This window comes from Astatotilapia calliptera, chromosome 13, assembly GCF_964374335.1.
Source record: "Astatotilapia calliptera chromosome 13, fAstCal68.1, whole genome shotgun sequence".
Taxonomy (NCBI): domain Eukaryota; kingdom Metazoa; phylum Chordata; class Actinopteri; order Cichliformes; family Cichlidae; genus Astatotilapia; species Astatotilapia calliptera.
Genome location: NC_137434.1, coordinates 29,952,849 through 29,975,749, shown reverse-complemented (window position 1 = coordinate 29,975,749; position 22,901 = coordinate 29,952,849). Strand labels below are relative to the sequence as shown.

General features: G+C 43.4%; 1 protein-coding gene across 4 annotated transcripts in view; it reads right to left on the bottom strand.

Annotated features, from left to right (window-relative positions):
- itsn1 (intersectin 1 (SH3 domain protein)) overlaps positions 1-22,901 on the bottom strand; it is a 49,487-nt gene that overhangs the window by 9,726 nt on the left and 16,860 nt on the right. Inside the window, exons 9-32 of one of the 4 annotated variants that reach the window (XM_026189070.2) lie at positions 22,814-22,877; positions 22,586-22,723; positions 20,730-20,824; positions 20,244-20,383; positions 19,890-20,012; positions 19,437-19,586; positions 18,197-18,337; positions 17,986-18,073; positions 17,296-17,435; positions 15,645-15,728; positions 11,428-11,564; positions 10,908-11,185; positions 9,957-10,123; positions 9,736-9,750; positions 8,203-8,450; positions 7,916-8,090; positions 7,749-7,835; positions 7,511-7,668; positions 7,237-7,316; positions 6,982-7,154; positions 6,845-6,890; positions 6,457-6,578; positions 6,071-6,194; positions 5,384-5,578 (exon numbers count right to left, since the gene is read on the bottom strand). In XM_026189070.2, the coding sequence (XP_026044855.2) occupies positions 5,384-5,578; positions 6,071-6,194; positions 6,457-6,578; positions 6,845-6,890; positions 6,982-7,154; positions 7,237-7,316; positions 7,511-7,668; positions 7,749-7,835; positions 7,916-8,090; positions 8,203-8,450; positions 9,736-9,750; positions 9,957-10,123; positions 10,908-11,185; positions 11,428-11,564; positions 15,645-15,728; positions 17,296-17,435; positions 17,986-18,073; positions 18,197-18,337; positions 19,437-19,586; positions 19,890-20,012; positions 20,244-20,383; positions 20,730-20,824; positions 22,586-22,723; positions 22,814-22,877 (3,168 nt within the window). The remainder of the gene's footprint in view (positions 1-5,383; positions 5,579-6,070; positions 6,195-6,456; positions 6,579-6,844; positions 6,891-6,981; positions 7,155-7,236; positions 7,317-7,510; positions 7,669-7,748; positions 7,836-7,915; positions 8,091-8,202; positions 8,451-9,735; positions 9,751-9,956; positions 10,124-10,907; positions 11,186-11,427; positions 11,565-15,644; positions 15,729-17,295; positions 17,436-17,985; positions 18,074-18,196; positions 18,338-19,436; positions 19,587-19,889; positions 20,013-20,243; positions 20,384-20,729; positions 20,825-22,585; positions 22,724-22,813; positions 22,878-22,901) is intronic. The other 3 variants (XM_026189071.2, XM_026189072.2, XM_026189073.2) reach the window with 3 other exon arrangements.

The window sequence follows — 22,901 nt, the reverse complement described above, 5'->3', positions numbered from 1 at the left end:
GTAACAAGGCCAGTCGCTGCAGTCTGTCTCAGAGCGTTTAATCATCAGGAGCAGTCAGATTCACCACCAAAATAAAATCCTGGCTATTTCTCTTTATCAGCTCTGTGCTAGCATTCTGTACATTTCATTCACCAGCATCACCTTCTTCTTCTCCTTTTTTAATACTTTATGAATCTGTTTGATCATTCGCGCTTTATTTTCACTCACTCATTAACACCGACACAGAGTGCAGTCTGGTTACATTTGGCTTGGCTGTTAATTCACTCATTCATTTATTCACTCATTCATCAGATTACTATTTATATTTATACGAAGCATCACCATTACCATTCATCAGATTATGTAAAGAGCATACACAGATTTATCTCTTTGAACACGCCGGACCAGATCAGAGCCAGGCTTCAGCGTCTTTGAGCTGCAGCGCAAACTAACCCGCAGCGCTGCAAAGTGATGAGGACAGAATGACAACGGGCAGACGTGGAGCGCGGCTCTGGTCCGGACGGGTCTCTGATCTCATGTAAAACTCTGACTGAAAGAAGTCTCGACCATCGGTTACCAAACTTCCCCTCGGACCCCGAAAACAAGCAGCTGTTATTAAAAAAACAGAAAAGAAAAAAAAAAAAGCTCCCAAAAGAAACCAGATTTGTTAAAACATCAACGGTCTGGACTCATGAACCAATCAGAGAGCTTTAGCTCCAACACTGACACACTGAGGAGCCAATGGGATCCAAGCAGGGTAATTATAACAATAACAATAATTATAATGACTGTATTGCTCATTGTATAAAAAGTTGCGTAGTTTAACAATCATTTCTTTCATTATTTCTTTCTGAGGGTAAACATTAAAATCCCAATACTGTCATCAACAAACTGAAATAAAAATCTAATATGGCAACCCCTATTCTCTTAATACTAGTCTGTTGCTATGCCAACAAACAGAGGGGAAGGCGGGGCGAGGCCGGAGGTCTCTGCGTTCGTTTCTGTAATGTCCTCTGACGATGCTAACTTGGTAAAATGACACGAGGAGAACGATGCTTTCAGGAGGTAATTATTGAGATAACGACGTTTTAGCGGAACAACCGTGGCTCGTGTGTGATGCCCAGGAAAAAACACGGCGGGCTGTGGGAAATAAAGCCACAGGAAGGCAGCTTCGTCTGCTCCTGTGCATCGGAGCAGACGATTTGCTTTTTAATGCTCGGTGAAAATGTCGCAAGTCTGCGGAGCCCCTGAAGCCACTGAAGAGACAAAATCTTGTCCGCACAAGTTTTCACGTGTGTGATTTCAATGTGATCAAACCAAAACCTGATTATCAGAGTTGTGTGAGTGAAGCTGCACACTCGAGACACGCAAGTGAATTTATAGCAAACAATCCACACGCGATAAATAACTCATAAGGAAAAGATTTCAATGAATTCATCACGCAACATTTGAATAATGCGTTCATACAGTAAGGATAAAATGTGTGCACAAAAATTGCACCACAATTAAATGAGTTGTGTGGAGAAAGTTTAAATTGCGCGCACAAGATTCTCCCATACAGATGACATTTATTGTTGTTGGTATATTTCAATAAAAACAGTTTGCTGAGGTTACTCCTTGTAGGCTTTCAAACAGTTAAGAGCTGAAGTGCAAAGTAACTCATTGTGAAAGATAAATATTGTGTTCACAAAAGATTCAAATATCCCACAAGCACGAGGTAAAGTATTTAAACGCTGTGAGACTCCAGGAGCTCCGTACACTTCACTTTCCCTTCCTTAACTCTGATTTATTTTTGTAATGATGGTGCAGTCGGGAAAACGGGAAGCAAAACTTTAAAATCAGCTGTTTTTCACATAAAGTATGGTTGACATTAAGCTAACAGACTTTGGTGCAATGCAGTGGGACAAATATGCTTCTATAAATTTAAAATAATGCTAATTTGTGACATTAAACGTCAGCTAAACGACTGTTGGAGGAATATTTGTAGTTTTCTGACTGAGAAAATGAGATGATATCTGTAAATATGAGGCCACTCGAAACGATCACACCAGATTTTGGAGGTTTAATCTGGAGTTTCACTCACGAGGTTACGAGATTATTTTAACGCGGAGGCTGAATTTCAAACTGCTCTTTTAACTGGAATGACTGAAAGATACAAGCCTTTTTTTTTTTTTAGCTAAAAGCCCCGCCCCTCTGTGTGTCATATCAGTTTTCCTCATTTTCCTCATATATATGACATCCCATCATCATCGTAGCAACAGACAAAACAGTAAACATGTAAACAAAAACAACGGAACAAACATTTAAAGTTAATACATATTCATATGTTAAACTACAACGGATAAAAACGTGTGTGTGTGTGTGTGTGTCTGTCTGTGTGTTAGCTAAGCAGCACGGCTTTTTTTTTTTTTTTAAATTCCAGCTGCTCGCTTCCTTTTATGCCTCCTTCCCTACACAAAGTGAAAGGAGGGCAAACTAGCAGAAGGAAGCAGCAGCGAGGATTGAAACTTGGCCTGTAACTGCTGCTGGGACGCATCTCAATACTGCCTCGCTTCCTCTCCTCTCCCGTCTCCTTTAGAGCAGGGGAAGGGAAGTAAGGAGACGAGGAAACAGGAAGCTGGAAGGCGTCTTTGGCGTTGAGGAGAGAAGAGTTAAAGACTCTGACATTGAGACTTGTCCTCCAGCAGATAGTGGGTCTTTCTGTGAAGCTGTGGGAGGGGGAGGGGTTAGTGAGGGAGGTGGAGACAGCGTTTCTGACTGACAGGCTTTGGAACCAATGGGAGCGAGGTTAAAAAATAATTTAGAAAGAGGAATGAGGAGGGAGGATGAGCTGAGCGACTGATTCTAATGAGAGTCTCCCATAAAGCCACAAAACGACCCACTATCCACTTTACCACGCTAGCACGGTGTGTGTGTGTGTGTGTGTGTGTGTTTACAGTCACTGTGATCCAGTCAAAAACATGTTCATCAGTCCAGTCTTGGATAAAAGGAGATCAATAGTCTCCTCCTTTCTCCCTTCCCTCCTTATCTAAGCATCTCGGAACAGATAAAACAGGAAGAGAAGAAGAAGAAGAAGGAGAAGAAGAAGAGGAAGAAGAGTTTAAGAGGAGGAGAGGAGTCCTGACTACTGATCTCCCTCCTGCTGAACAGTGCTGTGTGCAGCCAGAGCCTCAGATAAACAGAGTTTGGCCAAGTCCAGTCAGAGATTTCGCCAGCAGAGGGCGCTTTAACGTTACAGTCTGTTTGTCTGTCTGTCTGTCTGTCTCTCTCTCTCTGGCTTCTACTGGTGGAGAGTCGCCATTTCCGGGTCATGTGACCTCTTGCTGCTGTCCCATTGGTTGAGTGGCCTAGTGGGCGTGGCCTAGTGGGTCTCTTTGAGGGCTTTGAGGAGAGGGGGGTTCTGGGTAATGATATGATCCTAGAGAGAGGACGACAACAACAAACATCAACAAAAACAACTAAACAAAACAACAACAAGAACAACAGCAACAACAACCAGTCGGGCCGCTAGGTGGGTGGAGCGTGCAGCAAGGCGGAGAGTGTGGAGGCGTGGTCTAACCCAGCATAGAAACAGAGGAGCTACAGCGGGCAGCGAGGCGAGTCGGCAGGAGATCGTTTGGTTTGTATAACGTTTTAAAGACCAGCCATAATCCCCACTACTGCAATCATTTAGAAATACTGTCATCACTGTATTTATTATTATTGTTATTATTTATTTTCAAATAGAAGAAAGAACCAGAAAATTCACAGATTTCTATTAAAAACTGGACACAGACTCTTAGTTTGTGTTATATGTGGACCTGTCACACTTACATGTGCAGTAAACAGTAACCAGCAGCTTAACAGATGAACCTTTTCTCTCTATAAAATTCACATTTACAGAGATCAGAGTTTAAAAAATTAAATTATTTTATTTTCGCTCTTCAACACCGACCACAGGAATCGGTGACGGTTTTTACTGTTTTCATTTGAATCCACAATAAATTTAATTTTGGATTTCTAAACATGAAATTCTGAATTTTGAGTACTGAGGTTGTGTTACGGTTCGAAGCTGTAACTGATCCAAATACTCACTCAGGAAAACACGATTTTATAAACTTGTTATTATTAACTTCTAGTTCATATGTAGATGTATGCAGCTCATCCAAAAAGTCCAGTCGTTGTGTTGCCCCATGTGGCTTCACTGTAGGTGGCAGAGCAGCATCTCACCCTCTGTAATATATAAGTTGTGGCTCAAACAAGCACAAAAAACCTGATTTAGCCGACCTTCATTAGTGAAGGCTCTTTAAGTTTTTGACTTAGACCAGTTTGATTTTTTTCTCTAGCTTAAATATCTCACCCTGCCCACACACAGATGTGTTTTTCCCCTAAAAGAAACACCCGGGGTGGGTGGCTGGGAACAAGATTTACATTAAACTCAGATTTTAAAAATCAATCCAACAGTAAGAAATATTCTCCTGCTCTTGTTGTCATTTGATATGTGCAACACACATGTGCACAGGTATATGATACATGTGTTGGTTGTTTGTAGACGATGAAAGTGAAACAGACTGTTATGAATCTCACAATAATAAAAACTTAATGGATCAACAAGGAAAACAGATAAAAATCACTTTAATTGTTGACGTATCGCAGTTCGCTTTGACCATCATCGATCCCTGGCACCATTATGCATACTGGGAAAGAGCGGGGCTAAAATTTGATGAGTATTTAATGGTTTTTATATTGTTTTGTTTTGTTTTTTTACCATTACCAAAGTGACTTTTCGTTACTTTACATCAGCTCTGCTCTACTCAAGTTCAACAGGTTCAGTCTGCTCAGTTGGCTCGATCCAAGGATCAATATTAAGGAGAAATGCTGCCTTGGTTTTTGTTTCGTTTTTTATCTATGTGGCTTGACCTAAACTTCGGTCCACCACTAGTCCACGAGCCTCACTTTGAGAACCCTGCCTGTACACAGACACAGTCTGTTTACCGCCAACATCTCTCTGCTCCGCTCTAGAAACTCTACGTCTATGGTGGATCATGCTGAAGGGACACATGCAGGGAAGAGGGGACACTTGCACACTAATACATGCAAATACACACACACACGCACGCACACATGCACATACGAACACACACACACACCACCCAGAGGTGGTGTATGACTGGGAGGTTATCAAAGAGGCCCAAAGGAGTGTCAAGGTGAAAGGTGAGAGGTCAAATCAGCCCGGGGAGGTCAATCACAGACTGAGAGAGGGACAGCATCTCCACACCTGGCTCTGGGCTGTGTGTGTGTGTAGAGAGTGTGTGTGTGGGAGAGTTCGTTTTAGTGTGTTACACTACTTTGTATTCACATTGGGAGTCGGTTAGTACGTCTGTATATGTTCCACGCAGGAAGTGTGTGTGTTTGTGGTACTCACACTGCGTGCTTGGGTCAGTATCTGTGGTGAGTTTGACGTAGTTGCTAGGAAACAGACCCTCCCTCCCATTGAGCTCTCCTTTCCACCAATCACAGTCGTCTTTGTTGAGCACTGTGATCACCTGACCCTTCTGGAAGGCCAGCTCGTCGTCGTTCTGCGCCACGTAGTCGTACATGCCGATCACCTGACACAGAGCTTCAGGACCAGAGACGGGGAACAGGGAGAGATTATTAGTGTCCGAGTCTCTCTGGATTCTTCACGTTCTGACAATCAATAATTATTAACGGCATCAAATCTGCTGAACTGTGTCTCTTTAAGTCCATTTGGTTGCACACAAAAGCTGCAAGATTGGCTGCATCCAAAATACAAACTACCCGACAATACCAATTATTTTACTCTACATGGGGTCAAAAACAAAAATTCTGGTATATTAGACTTCAAACTAGGCACAAATACCATGAACGCTGCAGGAAACTGAGGTCTGGGGTCCCATAGACTTGTATACAAGTTGAATCCCTTTTACAGCCACAGGAGCTGCCCCCTGCTGGCCAGTAGAGAGAATGCAAAGCCTTTTTAAAAAAGGTGCACCTCTTCTTCTTCAGCACGTTTCACAATGGACTGAAGGGCCTCTGTAGGTGTTGTGGTAAAGTGTGTGGATTTTTCTGTGTTCTTTGTGTGTGGATGTACCTGTGCTGGCAGGGGCCAGTTTAGGAGGTGTGGGCTCTGTGGGCGTCGTCTTGCTGGTGCTGGGACTCAGCAACTTCACATAATTGGCTGGAAACCAACCAATCTGGCGCTTTTTCCCTCGAGCCTGGACCAATAAAATCAAAGGATGCCATCAGTCACAAACCAATATGTAAAACACATTATGTACATAATGACAAAATACAGCAGGTAATTCCTTTAGCTTTGTTCTGTAAATAAAATGATACAGATTAAAAAAAAATCCTCAGTTATCTGGTGAATATTTGTGTCTCATTTAATCCATGTCAGCGTTTCCCATCATACCTATCCTTCTCTACCTCATTACACTGTTTCAGGCAGAGATTAAGTGACGGTTGTGTCTTGTGTACCTGGAGCTCGCCCTCCCACCAGCCCCCTGGGTTCTTCTTCCTGATGAGGATGAGCTGTCCTGGGGCTAAAGTCAGCTGCTCTGCTCCTGTAGCATTGTAGGGGGCGATCACCTGAGCGATCTCTGAACAGGAACAGGAAGAAGATGATGAGGGTTTTTATTTTTTTTCTTCTTTTAGTCTCTGACACCTGGTCTATGTGAGTTTTATTTTGAAGGTTTAAATCAGACAAGTTCTCTTTCACATGGCTTTAACTTCAACTGGCACAACAAGGACAACGAAGAGTGAATTAAGATATTTACTGGTCAGTTTGACACTTTTATTAAGGAAACTCAGTTTGGTATTCTGAGGAAAACAGGAAAAGTGCATTTTGGTAACATTACAGGCCTACCTGGTTTCTTCCCAAGGCTTCCCGTCTTCCCTGCTGTTCCCAGTGACTGTGGGCAAAGATTCAGAGTCACAGTGATTAGAAATATTTACCTGAAGATCTTCTATTCTTCCCCGAATTTGTTCAAAATGAGCTCTCACCTCTGATGTGGAGTCCCGTGGTTTGACGTAGTTGGATGGAAAGACTCCAGTCTTTCCTCCGACCATCCCCGTCCACCAATCGCCTTCTTTCCTCGTCACCACGACGATGTCCCCTTGCTGGAAACTCAGGTCCCCCTGTTCATTGCTCTCGTAGGTGTACATGGCCACGTATTCTGTATGAAAGCATGAAGACAGAGTGAGTGACGAGAAGCTCGCTGACGTTTCAGCAAACTCGCCCACATTTGCGTTCGTTACCTTCACCCGACTCTGAAGGCTTTGTTGGGGAGGGGGAGGGGCGTTTTCCATTGGGCGGGCTTTCCGATGCTCCTGTTTCACTGGGAGAGACAAAGAGATAAGAAAAAAAATCATTAAATACATGAAATAATTCTTCTTTTTTTATGTGAGCAAAGTCAGCAGGTCCCCTTGTACTTTGGGTGTCTTGCCCACTTTAAGCGCCCAGTGTCACAACATAACAGCTTGTTTAAACTGTGCTTTGTGTCAGGAAAAGCCTGGAAGCTTTTTGACGTACTTAGTGTTTTTGTTGCGTGCTGCTGTTGCTGGAACACCAGGGGGAGCCGTCATGGTGGCGGAGATGAGCTTCACGTAACTTTTGGGGAACCAGCCTCTTTGTCCGGTCTGCAGTTCACCCAACCACCACATGTCCTGCTGCTCCAACACTGTTATTATCTGCATCAAATAAAAAGTTCAGTTATTACAATTAAAACGCAACAAAAAGAGAAAGAAATTAGTAATCAGGAGATCTCTACCTCGTTTTTGTTGAAGTTTAGGTGGTTCTCCTTCTTGGCTCTCCAGGGATACAAGGCCTGAGCCTGAAGACCCTCGACCTTCTCTCCCTGAGAGACACAGACAATCACAGCCGTTACTCTCAGCAGAAAGAGATGCAAAACCAGAGAAATATTGTTTCTGTCGTTACCTGTCCCAGTACGGGAGAAGGAGAGGAACCCGTCGTCATGGTGGCGGGAGTGAAGGCAGAGCGTTGTCGCAGCTGTGCCGAGGGAACGCTCAGAGATGGATTCTGACTGGCCGAAGAGGTGGGCCACGCGTCCCAGCCCTCGCTGTCTGATTGGCTGGTTGTGTTTGAGGGCCAGCTGGAAATATTGCAAGCATGCATATTAATATGATGTGACTGACGTGTCTGTGGGTCAGTAACGGAAAAACAAATCGTCAAATGTCAGTGAATCGGACTTTAATGGCACTTACGTTGTGCTGAAGTCCGCCCAGTTGCTGTTAGAAGAGGACGTGGTGGAGGAGGCGGTGTGTCCTGGGGCGGGAGGGGGCGTAGTCATCGGCTGCTGGGTTGAGGAGGTTGTGGCTGAGACTGTGGAGCGCAGCGTGATTGGCGCTTCACTGTCAGGTATACGCTCTGCATAATTGGCAGGAAACCAACCGGTCCGCCCTCTGAGCTCACCCCCCAGCCAACCGGGCTCACCTGTTTGCGACTCATCGACCTATCAGAGCACAGGGACAGGATTAGGATAGCTCTCATGACACGCAAGGGATAGAGATGCACGTGTCATGTTCATGGTGGGAGTGGCGCAAACAATAACAACGGTGGAAACGACAGCAGCTGATCAGATCCTGATTAGTGGACAAATGATGCAAAAAACAACATGAGGCGCAAAAAGTCCCACGACTCTGCCCGAAAACAACACCCGATTTAAATTTGGCTCCTAAGCATCCTTGTGCAGCTCTGACATTAGGATATCCTCAAACAGAGCAGTGCACCATGGGCAGGCATGTATTTTAACATACAGACAGACAGAACAGGTTTACTGCTACGGTGGCCTTGAGGTGGATTTTTAACAGGTAAACCATAGCTGAAAACCCCAATTAACTACATCTGTAAATTTTAGGATATTTGCCATAAATATAAGAAAAAACCCCACAGAGCCATTAACAAAGTATTCCTGTATTAAATACAGATGAAAAATTGAATCCATGCAGGTTTTAGCAGCTAAACTAAATCTTTTTTTGACTTCTTGGCCACACCAGCACAGTCTTTGCTCACTCACAGTCCTACGTCTCAGATTCGGCTCCCTCTACCAGAATGTATTAAATTTGCTGCTGTACTGAAACACGTGAGGATGCAGTTGGTAGAAACAAGCTCCTAGTGACCAATCTAAAGGTAGGAGGAGTGCTAGAAGCTTTACAGAGATGCACAAGGAGACAATGTCAAATTGGGCAAAAATAAAACAAGTATGAGTTTTTTTTTAATGCACTTTATAAATTTGAAACCTCCATTTTAAACAGTAACCCCCCTGTTCCTCATGGTCCCAACCCCAATCTGTCAGAAACGACACTGCAATACGTAACATCTCACTGAAATGTGGCTACAAGCTAAAAAGTATATTTCCTCTGTTTTCCCTCCTTAAAATGGTGACAGGGAAGTGGGACGGAATAATGTGATATGTTTACATGAAAAATGGAAAACTGCAAGCTGGGATATTTTATTTGTTTAGTTTATTTATGTGGGAATTAAAATAGCCTCTGTGCTGTAGTCACCAGTCTTTGGCTGATAGTTAAGCACACTCACAGGTTTCCACACTAACTAAAAATAGCACGACATTACAGATCTGACTGCAATAACTTAAACAAAAACTAAACAAACAAAAACCACAAACATTCATCCACTGAAAATGAATGAACATGGAGGCGACATGAGATGAAAGCGTTTCTGGCTTGTGATTGGTGGAGGCACATCACTGGGCGGGTGGGGGGGGGGCAAGAACTTACCCATTCCCCCTTCACCTTCAGTTTGCACAGCAGAGGAGAGAGGAAAACGTTAATACACACACCGCACAGCCACACACACACCCTTCAGAAAGAATAAACACAAACAAATACAACACAGGCAATAAGACACGTGTGTGGAAGTCCTTTACGTGACCATCACTGACTGTAGTGAGCTTAGCTGAATTCATCTGAGAGAGCAGCTTTTTCTGCAAACTACATACCATAATAACATCTCCGGGAGTGATACTGATCTCATCATGGCTACGAGCGTCGAACGGATACAGAGCCCTGTAGTACACCACCTTCACCGGCTGCTGCTGCTGGTCGAAGGCGCTGGCTGAAGCCTTCTGGTCAAATAAACTGGGACCTGGAGCTTTTTCCACTGTGACTAAGCAGAAAAATAAAACTATTAGTAAGAGAGAATAGATCACTGCTGAGCAAATGAAAAGGCTTTATAGTGAAGCACTTCCTGCTAGACAGGAATTAGGTCTTTAGCACTAAATTCAGAGTTCAGTGTGTTTATGTGCACTCGTTTCTCTCCTGAAATATAAAAGAAGCTTTTCTGCTTTTTTAAAAACACCTACCAGAGCACACAGGTTTTTTGAATGATTAAGTCAATGGGTTTTTGATGTCACAGTCTCAAAGGGCTAAAAAGAAATTCGTCATCACGGAGCCGAGTTGTCAGAAGTGGCAAAAGCCGCAGTTCCTGTAGCTGCCACTTGAGGCTGACTCCAAAATTGAGTCTCTTCTCACACAGTGTAAATTTAAAATACCCCAAATCAGCTGTGAAGATGTCGTGTTTATAGACCAGTGAAAACCCAGCTTGCGTGTCTATGGATAGTTTCCACTTACATAACAACCGCGTGTGACATACAGGTGGATACCGACACCTGCTGGGTGTCATCTCAGTTAACTCAAGCAGAGGAACTGAACCTCCACACTGTGAGTTTGGTGTTTGTGTCATTTTGGAACATTTTTAACTGAATTATGTGACAGTTATGGGACATGCTGAGGTCTGAGCTCCAGTTTGAAGTCAGTGAAATAGTGACATTTTATTTGCATGTTACGCATTATTTAGCAGACATCTGTCATCCTTCTACATGAATACAAAAAAGGATTTCACATAAGCAACACGCCGGTGGCCAAAGCACTAAATGCACGTGTTAACACACCTGCTGACGCCCAGGGGTCAGCCGGCTGGCTGAAAAGCTTGTTTAGTTTGTCCTGCATTTCCTTCTTGCCTCTTCCCTCGTCCTCCTTCTCTTCTGTCGATCCTGCTCCCTTCCTGACCTCTTGCTCCTCCTCCATCCCTCTCCTTTTCCTCTCCTCCTCTTCCTGCGTCACTCTGTTTAGCCATGCGTGGGATGCAGGAACGGAGGCGGGGCTTGGAGCTTGTGGAGCAGAGCCTCCTGCTTCCTCCTTCCAGGCGGCACCTTCCTCTGACGACAACCTGTGAAATAAGATCATTAAAACAAGTTTTAAAACTCTGATTTTGGGGCAAGTTCAGCGAAACTTTCCAGCAGTTTTTCAACTGGATTTGAGAAGCAATTCCACAAATACAATTTTAACCACTCAAATTAAAGTTAATTTGTATAATGCTTCAAAACAACCACAGAAAAAATGGCCCAGATGGCTGCTGAGTGACTGACTTTTGCATTTTCTGGTACTGCATCATCTCCACTTGACTCTTACCTGCCCTCCTGCAGCTCAGCGGACTTCCTCTCGCTCGGGGTGTGTATGTGAGACTGTGTGTGTGTCTGTGTGTGTGTGTCTCCCTCCAGTTCCTTCTGTTTCTGTCTCTGCTGCCGGGTGTGGATCTCCCTCAGCTCCTGCAAAGCATCACGGGATACAGGAAGGAACAAGCGATGAGGAGGAAGTGGGGTCACAGGGCTGGTTGCTAAGGGCGTCCAACGACAACAAACAAGAACACCAACACCGGCAGTAGCAGCACGTTTGTATTAGTCAGGTGAGCGAGGCAAGCTCCGCCCCTTTACTTTGGTAGTCTTGTTAGTTTATTCTAAAACGGACGAGGCAGGACGCTAAACTGAAGCCTTCTGTTTGGGAAGTCTCATTTCTTTTAACCAGTCACTGCACTCGAACTAGAACATCACATGTCACAGAGAACCTGAAGACACTGACGTCGGGGCTTACAGCTTTCTGAGCTGATGTGCAATGGAAGGCACAGATCATCCAACTCTTCATGAAAGGCTTTTTGTGGAGCGATGGCGGCTGCTGCTTTTGATCATGACCATAAACAGATTTGATCCAAAGTTTAGGATGTCATGCATTACCTTTATATCTACACCTGGCAGCGTCTCTCCTCGAGACTCAGTGTAAGTCACTCAGAACAGCCAAGTGACAGAAAGGTTAACAAGGCAATGGTTACCATGAGGGTTCTTTCTCGTGGAGTTTCCCTTTATTCAGTTCAAGCTAGTTTTGAACTTCCTCTGTGAATTTATCAGGATGTTCTGATGCTGCAGACTTAACACAAATAAGTGAAGGTGTGAAATAGGCTCAATATATTTCATCGCAACTAAAAATGCACTCACTTTACACCACTGTGTAACAGTTATTACACAACAAGAAAGTGAGGCAAGGAACATTTGTCCTTATAGAATCCTGTTTTATTGTTACTGCTCAGGTGACATTATTTTATCTCCACTGCTTCTCTGATTTTCCTGGAACAAGCCTTTGAATGCACATACTGTTCATCACCTATGAGTGTGATGCTGATGTTGTGAAGGGAGCGCAGAGTGTGAAAGAGAAGCTGTCGATTTAATGATCACAGCTGAAAAGATAAGACTGCCGATACAAGTGGTAGAAATTACTTCTTAAGTTCAGGTGTTTCAGGCACGTCCCCACCTCTCTTCTTAAAGGACCACGAGGTATCCAAGAATAGCGTCTCTGCTCTGCCCCAGAATCAGATAGGCCGTAAAAAGGAAATGGTGGTGATGTGGGGGACCAGCTGCCTGCACTCAAGTCCCTGCAACTTGTGTTTCTGTCCGAGTATGATTAAAAAACAAACTTTTCTATATGTTATCAGTACGTGGGAAGGGATGTGACTTGGAAACAGACCCGGCCCGTAATAGAGGGCTCTGGTCATGGTGGTGGGGCGGAGCTTGCACGGCGCACAGTATGTTCGTGGGATGGGTTAGAGGTCAAAAAAAAAATGTATGGGAGGGAGGGGGATTGAAGGGAAGTGAAGGGATGCAACTGTGAAAGGGGCAGTTCTGTGTAGTCATGACAACCAGCTGTGCCATTAGAACACACTCTGTTACTATAACAACAACACAAGGCAGCTGTCGTGTTTCAGCCAAACAACCGATGTGAGGAAACCTCCAGAAACGAGCAATCGAGAGACACAACGAGCCGAACTACAAATGTGAAGACAGAAACCTCCACATCACCTCAAACAGGAAGTGGAGGATACACGAAACAACAGAGACCACACACACACACACACATACACACACAAAAACACAAACGTTTGTCCAGATCAGGTCTAGTTTATTGCCACATTAGGCTGGTTAACTTCTAGTACCTTCTACGTGTCTGGCTGAAACATAATTTGGTAGCACGCAGGCTTTAGGATTACAGTATAGCATCTGTAATCTAGTAAATCCCAGCATAGCAACAGCATAAAGTCACCTAAAGTAATATACCTGCTGTAGTGAAGGGACATTTCACCATAATTTATCATCATGGATACACACATTTCACCCGGTGTGTAGCGCTCTCTAGTCTATATTGTCTTGGTGTGAGTTGCATAGTTACAATCATCATCTACGCATTAATCTACAGGTGTTTACTTTCTGTTTTGTTTTTTATATTATTATAATCAAGAAGTTATATCAAAAAAACTAGTTAGTGAGAGCAAGGACATCCAGATTCAAAGACCCATGACAGGCATGACCCAGTGATGTGTGCCTGTGTGAGGATTGTCCGTCCTGTAGGTTAGCTAATTGAAGAAATCTACATAGTTTACTGCTGACTGCGTCCACCAAGCCGGCAGGTGTAGTAAGAAATTCTGGAAACCCTGTATGTCAGGGCTGGGGGGACAACAGGCCTCAAGGGCTGGTGTCCTGCATCAAGATGTGTCCTTGATCCAACAAAGCTGATTTAAATGGCTAAATTACTTGAAGTTCTCCGGAGGCCTGGTAATGAACTAATCCTTTGATTCAGGTGTGGCTGACCCAGGGTGAGATCTAAACCTGCAGGTTTTTGCTTTTCAAAAGGTGAGTTTCATTTAGTTTCATTTTATTAAAGAGTCATCGATCATCTCCAAAAACGGCGCAACTCAGACCAACTTTGATTCTGGGCTGAACTGTTCCTTTAACTACAGCAGCACAGCTAGCCAGCTGGATCAGTAGTGAGCCAACACCAGCCTAACAGAACAAAAGATCAGAGGCAAAGATAGAGAGGATGACAAATTTAGGGTGAAGAGAAGAAGAGACAGAAAGGAAGACGAGTGATGAGGAAAAGAAGGAAGAAGAAGAAGAAGAAGAAGAGCAAAGAATGGCGACAGGAGGAGGGGCGTGATGGGAGGCTGGTTTGTTTCATGGACCTTTATAACGTGGTCTAGCCGAGTCAGACACACTCTGACAGCTGACACACACTCCTGCAGCTGCCCCTGCTCCTGGTGCTGAAACACACACGCATATATGTATACACACACACGCACACAGTTCAAAACACAGACACACACAATATTTGTCAGTAGATTTCTTTGTTGGTTTTTTTCTGTACACACCAAGTCATTTTTGTTGGGGTTAGTCCATGTAACCTCATGCTCTTGTCACATGACCAGTTAATTTCAATATTAGGTGGATCAGTCTGATTCTTCTGAGACACTAAAGGAAAAGCAGGCTTGCACAATATGGCCTTGACTCATGAAGGGAGGCTCTCGTGAGTCACTGCAATGACTAATGTGCTGTTAGTTTCATCAGAGGTAAAACGCTGGCTGCCTCTAATTGTCACCTTGCTTTGGATCATAAGTAAGAGTTTTAGTAAGTAAGCTTGCTCAAACCGGTTCTACCCATTTTAATTCCTGCTTTGCCTTTAAAACAAACATACGCTCGATAAATATGTTTTTTACTGCAGGCATGATCACTTAATCAGAAATAGATGAACAAAAAAATAAACATTATTCTCATGTATATCCAGATTACTCATCATGTGAATAATCTTTAGAGATGTCAAAAAATCCTGCATTTAAAAAAAGTCTTAAAATGAATTAAAGCTACCAGCAGGATGTTAATGTCACCTTCGAGTCTTTAACTCGGCATTAACAGCAGCAGCAAACATTCGTGTTGACGTTTCCGTCTCCGAGTCAGAATCGTTACAACCTTATTAAAGGCTTTGTCGTTTCCTGTGTCAGTCGTGTCCTGCTGCTTCATCAGTGCATCTACAGAGCCGGGATCAGTAGCGAGTGGTGCACTCCTCCTTGTTAGAGGCTCTCCTGACTTTGACGTGTGAGATTAGCAATAAACAGCACACAGACTACATCGGTGCGTCACAGCTCGACAATTACAAGACCTCGACTGGCCACGGTACATCTCTCTGGCTGGCAGGGACAGCACAGTGCAGTACAAGCGATGCACTGAAATGTTACCACAAATCAGACCAGAAGTCTGGTTTGTTGGTGTTAAGGACAGCAAAGCCTTCTAAAGTGACTAAAACACTTCAAGCCTGCAGGTTAGTATTCTCACAAGAGGGTGTACAGTGTTTTAGTTCAAATCATTCCTCTGATAATCTGCCAAATCAGGTCCAATCAAAATGCAGAACCCACTCCTTCTTCCAGATTTTGCCATTAATGGCTTAGTGTTAACTGCAGAATTTGATATTGTTTTATATTAGAGTATGTCCCAGCTGCAGTACCACCCCAGTCCAGCAGTGGCAGTGTGCTCTACCTGTCTCCCTCTCTGTTCCTCCTGAAGCTGGCGTCGCAGGGCATCTATCCTGGCACAGTGGTTGGCATAGAACTCACACAGAGACTGGCATGGGAAAGGGAGCAAAAGGCCAGTATAGGAAATAAAATAAAAGAGTAGAAAATATAGAAGGAAGGGTTTATTATGTGGAATAAACAAAGAGTAAAACAGGGAGAAAATGAATGCAAGAAATACATGTGGAAGAAACGGGAACAAAATATAGACGAGGACAGCCAATAGAAGCAGAAAAGGCAGAAGGTGCATTGTGCCGGATGAGGCACAGCAGAGTGACAAGAGAAGATTTCAGGGAGAGGAAGTGGCGTAGAAAGGAAGGTGGAGGGAAGGATAGTCAAATATCGATTATGTCTCAGTGGCCTCTGCCTCTGTTTGCAAAGAATAACACCACTCAGAGACGGCTGCGTGTTCCTCTGCAGAGAAATGGTTACATACGCCGCTTATGCGTTTGCTCCTATGCTGCTAGGCTTTACCCAATCACTGCATCGTGGTTTTTACACTGAATCCAACTGAGAGTCAACTTTATTAGATTAGCTGCAGGAAAATCAGTTTACTGTGGTCTGTTTAGTCTCTGCTATCCTCCCTTTCTTCTCATTCTCCTCCTTGTTTAAGCAGACTGTTTCTCCCCTCTCTGACCTGTCTCGCTGTCCGGGGTAAATCCAGAGGAAATAAATAAGAAACGGGGACAAAAGGTGCTCTGGGACACGTAAACAGACTGCAGTGATCCAATTCCGGAGGAATAAAATCTTCATCTCTCTGTAGTAAACTGTGTGAAAGCTACGCGAAGCAGCTGGACTCAGTGTTCCTGCGTACACTCTCCAAAAACACGCCAATCAGCGTTAACACTGAAAACAACAGCAACATGAACACAAACAGAGCAGCAGTCAGGTATAAATAGAACATCAGTAAACATGGAAACTGTGACAAACCAAGCTGTGAGGATGTAGTCATGAGGGATGGACAGGACGTGATTCAGTCAGAAAAACAGCTACTGCGTTAGAAATTACTTTGTTTGCATTTATCTGGACAGAAAACATGCAGCTACTTCACGTCTACGTTACAAGGAAATAAAATATGCTTCTCAGCACCAAAATTAGATTTTATTTACTCTTATAATCAACAGATTTAATAATGTTAGGTTTATTTAAATAGAATAGGCAGTTTTAACAGAGATATATATAAGGTGAATTGGAAAAAGCACGTTAATATCCTCACACTTGTGTGAAAACACCAATGGAGCGCAGCTTCCAAACAAAAATGAACAACAACAAGACAAATATCACAGTGTGCATCAAACGTCTCATTGTAACATAGTATTAGATTCACATCTGTTATTTTTATGTTAAACTCTTAATTTATTAGGCAAACCACATAATACTGTGACCTGGCATTTCCTGGCTGGGTTTTTCCTGTGGGGTAATGACACGCGTGAGCACAACTGTTATACATTTTAGTATATTTTATGCTAGAATAAGTGAACCATGATATTAAATAATGGTTAAAATGTCTTTTACGTTGTCTCTTTTGGGGATGCCAACACGTACACAGGAAAAACCCTGCCCAGTATGTTTGTGGCTTTCCTGTCCTGCATGGTGTTGTTGATCATTTGTCTCTTTACCTTCAGCTGAGTGTTGAAAGCGTCTATTTCTAGCAGTTTGGCCCTCGTCTCTTTCTCCACAGCATCAAGCTGCTCTCTGAGCTGCTGTCTGCTCATCTCTTTCTGCTCGACAGCCTTCTGCAGGGACGAAAGACTATCACCTAAGTACACACACACAGACAGCATGAGACAGCAGCAAGTTAATAAATCAAAGTTTCCAAGCTACGCAGTAATTAGCAGAACAGACAGTTAACAAGGTAAAACGTACGCACTCCTAATACCTTTTAAAAATTGTAATATCTGAAACAAAACATTTACTTTGAACGTTTTTATCAGAAACAAAATATGGCATCACAACCAAGGTTAAAACATTTACCTTAAACTAAAAACTAGATGCTAAAAAACATTTGAGTTAACTAAAATGAAGATAAAAGCGCCACCCCTCAGCCTCCGAGTAGACCCACCTATGGTATCAGTTTCAAAATCGCGCCGTTATCGCGTTCACAAACTACAAACTTCCATAAGCCTTTTGCGACTGAGGGATAAAAACGCAACTGAAACAAGAAAATCTCCTCTGGAAACTGAAACTAAACTGAATTAAAAAGTGGGGAAAAAAAAGAAATTAAAAGTCGTAGCGACGAAATTTCAGCTGTTCCACAACAAGAATGAATGATAATGTTTGCATGTGAGCCGAGTGTCTGCGGTACTCACGGTGCAGACTGTTCTGCTGAACCTGTTTCAGCTGCTCGTTCAGACTCTGCTTATCAGGAATGAGCCTCCCCAACCACTGCTGGGAGTCCTGCACGCAGCCAGAAAGACCAGCAGAAAGGGTTAACACGTACACAGTAATGAGCCGGTCGTCAGTGGGGTCAGAACTGTATTCTTTTATTCATTAGCTGCTGGTTTTGTTTGCTTGGCACACCTGCAGCTGTTGTTGCAAAAGCGTGATTTCAGTGATGCGCGTCTCTCGGGTCTGGTTCGTCTGCTCCACCTCTTTCCTCTGATTCGACAGACGAAACCGAACATCCTTCAGTTTACCCTCCAACTGGCTCTTCTTGTCATTCTGGAGGAAACACACAGACAGAATAGATCACATTTAATACTTAAAAACAGTGAAATCCAAACTCGAGTCATGTTGATGGAAGATAAAATCTTTAATTTAGCTTTTTCTGTTGTGGAAAAAGAAAAAAGGTCTGGATTAGCTGCTCTAATCTGTGTGGATTCATGTTTGACCCCACGTTTCAGCCACTTTTCACAGATTTATTTTCATCTTCTATTCATCACTTGCTGAGTTTGATTCTTCATCAGAAGAGACCCTTTAGCCTCATGAAAAACACGCCTCCACTTTACCAAATATCTCCTCAGGGCAGAAGAATGAGATGACACTTAACCTTAATCCTGTAGCTTTATTAGCAGTGATTAGTCTGATTTAATGAAAACATCAGTTCATAAATGCTGAAGTTTCCATCTTTTTCTTCCAAATTAGAACACTGAAAGGAAAAAAGTAGAATCCCAACTTTCTATTGTCACATTATCAGCTGTGTCTGACCTACTGACACTAACAGTCTGACAAAGAGGCAGGACAGTGATCAACCAGCAGCAGTCTGATGGTTTCGTGCAACGACGATTCTGAGAGTCAGTTACTTACTATAGATGGCAGACAGTTGGTGTCGTAAGCCACCGCCTCTGTTCAAAGATGGTCGTTCACAGTGGACATAGATGCTTCTATGAACAGAGGCGGTGGCACCAACTGTCTGCCATCTATAATCCAGTTTTGAGTTCCCTTCCCAGACGCCTTAACGCCCACTCACACCCTGGGCCATCTGACCTCAGGAAATCACATGATAGGGTGGGGCCAGGTTTCACAACGAGCTCACCAGAAACCCTGGCTGATTGTGACCCACACCCGCTTTCACACCTTGGCTCATGTGATTAGAGGATCATCAGGGGGTCCTTTTGTCCCTCTTTGGGGGGTTACTCCCACTGGGTTTAAATCTGGGACTCTCCACCATTTGACCTTAGAACTGAAGAAGCTTCTTGAATGAGAGGTGAAACATCTTCAAGGAACTTAAAGTCCAGACGCTTTTCTTTCCAAGCTCCTTAGACTATGATGACCTGGATGACTGAGAACCTTCACAGACATACTGAGTATTTTTGATTACCAGAGCCTCCAGCTCAAACTCCAGCGTCTTCTTCCTGGCTTTGAGCAGAACTATGCTCTCCTGCTCTCGGTTTCTCTGAGTCAGAAGCTCCTGCCGCCGCTGACGCTCCCACTCCAGCTGACGCTGGCGCTCTAACTCTCTCTTAGCGGCCTGCCACACAGACACAGAAAGTTCTGTTTACGCTCAGGACGCAGTTTTATAAAGAAACTGCACAACAACACAAAAGACTGGAGGTTAAACATTATATACATATAGTACATCATACACTTGATTACACATGACTAGTTATCTGGTGCAGCGGTGTGAATCGGGCACTTTGCTGTGAGTGATTTTAGGGGGGGGTTGGTGTGCGCTTGTATGCAGCACTAATTACAAGTTTGCAGCAGTTATGCTTCAGCCCAGCTTTGGCTCTTTAATTAAAATGCAGATGTTCCCTCTGTCTCTCTATCATACCTCTCGCCTCTCTATCTCTTTGCGCCTCTCTTCTTCTCTGTGCCTCTCCAGCTCTCTCTGCTTCTCCAGCTGTTTTTCTAGTTCCTGTTGCCGTCTCCTCTCGTGCTCCAGACGCTCACGCTCCTGAAGCACAAACGTAGAGAAATGAGCTGGCAGAACAAACAAACCGGTATTTGTCACGCGTCACCCCGATGCGTTTCCGTATCCTCCAAGTTTCAAGAGTTGAATTAAATAATTTACTGACGCAGGAGATTGTAGCCAGAACTTTGAAAGCGCTGTTTATTTTACGGCCTCATAAAGAAGCCTTAAACCATGAGCAAATCAAATGTGCAGTGCACAGTGAAAAGAGCAAACCTTTCTCTCCTGCTCCTCCCTCTCCAGGGCAGCCAGCCTCTCCTGCTCTTTCCTCTGTTGCTCCTGCAGGGCCTGACGTCTTTTCTCCAACTCCAGATTCCCTCGCTCAAAGTTTTCCCTCTTCTTATCCTCAAATGTCACTGCAGGGAGACAAAGAGGACGTTTATGAAGTGGGCTATGATAGATGGTTTGCAAATTATTTAACTGAAACTGCTAGAACCATTTTAGATGAGAGGAAGAAGCTTGAAAACAGAGCCGACTACACAAGCACGGTTAGGTTCTGTCAGCATAATGAACACTGTGGCCACAAAAAGGTCAAAAAGAAAAACACAGGTCACATAATATTAGTTTATTACAAAATTACTGAAGGTTGCAGAAGCCAAAATAAGTCAATGATGTCTAAACGTCAGTAGCAGCTCAGGGTGAATCTAATTCCACTTTGGCCAGTAATAAAACAGCGTGTACTCGCTGGTTAGGACGAATCACCTGGTAATTTCTTATCTTGGCTGGTCTCCGTCTCCTCCTCCATCTCCTCCTGGACGCTTTTCTGGTCCGACTGAACGCTGTCGCTGCGCACACGCCTTTCACACACAGGAACGAACAACGACCGATCAGATCTTTCAACCTTTATCATTTAAAATAAGCAATGCCGCACAAAACAATAATCGAGTATTGCATCTTTGCATTTAGCATGTAACAAGTGGTCAGCTGTAGGGGCACTGAAGGAAAAGAACTATTAAAGATCGAGGGGCAAATGCCAGAAACAAATATAAAATGTTTTAATTAAAGTCATAAATTTCAGAGTAATAAAAACCAAACCTGCAAGACATTTTTTTCCAGTGCAGGGATTGCAACACTTCACTTTGTAATGCTGAATCAGAATAAAACTCACATATTTGATCACCTGACATCATTAACTCCAAAGAAACCTTTTTGAAAATGAGAGCAAAGTTAATACTGACTGTCTATTTTTACTATTATGTGGTTACTATATGATTGTAAGGTCCCTGCACACAGACTCCAGCTGCACACAGAGACCAGTGTGGTTAGTTCAGGTCGAAGGAAAACTCATCGTCTGCCTTAATGACATGACTGGAGAGAGGTGGTGCTGGTGTTTCTTATGAGCTCATATGTGTGTAACAGTCTCATCAAGAAGTAATTGTTAAATACCAGTGCAGATTAGTATGACCATTAGGGGTGCAACGATATTCGCATCGATATTGAACCGTTCGATACAGTGCTTTCGGTTCGGTACGCACATGTATCGAACAATACAAAATTTTTAATTTATTTTATCAACTTTCCTTCTGACGATGCTGTCTGTGTTGAGCACTCAGTGGATCTGTGCTCGACAGTGCAGCCTAGGCGGAGTAGTCGAACGCAGATTCACTGAGCGCAGGGCAAGCTAGCGAGACAGAAGTTAAGCTGTCGTTGCAACATGGCAAATTGAACCTCCCCCACCCTCATTCAGATCTGGCGTTTGGAACTATTTTGGTTTTCATGTGACGTATGACCCTGAAGGTAAGCGAGTCATGGACTAAAGTAAAACAGTATGTTGGATGTGCCATGCAATGCTCAATTACATGGGTGGGAACTAGTGTGTTAGCGCAGTTAGCTCGTTAACGTGTTGGCCGTCCAGCCCCATGCACGGGCGATCCGCGGTAGCTCGTTAACGGAGATTTGCCGTGTTGTGGCGTTAACGTCATTTCAGATTAACGCTGACAGCACTAGTGGGAACACAACGAATATGACTGCACATTTACTCCGACATCATCCTAGTGCAAAGACAAGTGGAAGCAGACAAAAACAACAAGCACGCATGCTACAAACTTTACCCGAGTCATTTAGACAGCCGTTAGCACGTGATTCTCCTTAAGGGGACCTGATATGTTTAATATGCTGCTGAGAATATAGCCCAGAAGAAGCGGATAGTATAGCTTTTATTTTGGAAAGAGACATTTCTCTGTAATAAACTCTCTTTTCCAAAGATGAGTGATTTCTCCATCAGATAGATTTATTATTTTTATTACTTTGTTGTTTCAGCAACATTAAATTTAAAAACTGTACTTTTGAGTTAAAATATATATTTATACTTTTAATAAATGACAAATTAAAAAGGCATGAACATTGTTTTTTGCATCAAAAAAATATCGAATCGTGACACCAAAGTACCGAACCGTGATTTTTGTGTATCGTTGCACCCCTAATGACCACATGTAACCTCTGTGCTCAGTTCTAGCTTCTTTTTTCTTTTTTTAAATGTTTGGAGGTTGATTTTTTGGTTCTTGTTTAAGTGACCAGCACATTGTCAGTAACATCCTCATGTTTAGTTCAGCATTTACCTGAATGATGGTGGGAGGTATTCTGGAGGTAACACAGGGGGCAGCGGTAACCCTGACATAGCCATATCTATGAGGTGCATAGCTAAGATAAACTCCTCAGCTGTCAGTTTTCCATCCTGGTCAATATCTGAAAGACTCCTGAGGGGAAAAACATGAAAGGAAAAAGTCAGATTTAAAGGACTGCTGTTTTCTGTTCTGATATGGAGGGTTAAATTCAAGTGTACTCACCATATCGTGGCAAGCTGGGTCTGAGGAAGACTGGACTGCATCAGGATTGTGCGAGCCTGGGGACCTGAAACACAGACGTACATCAAAT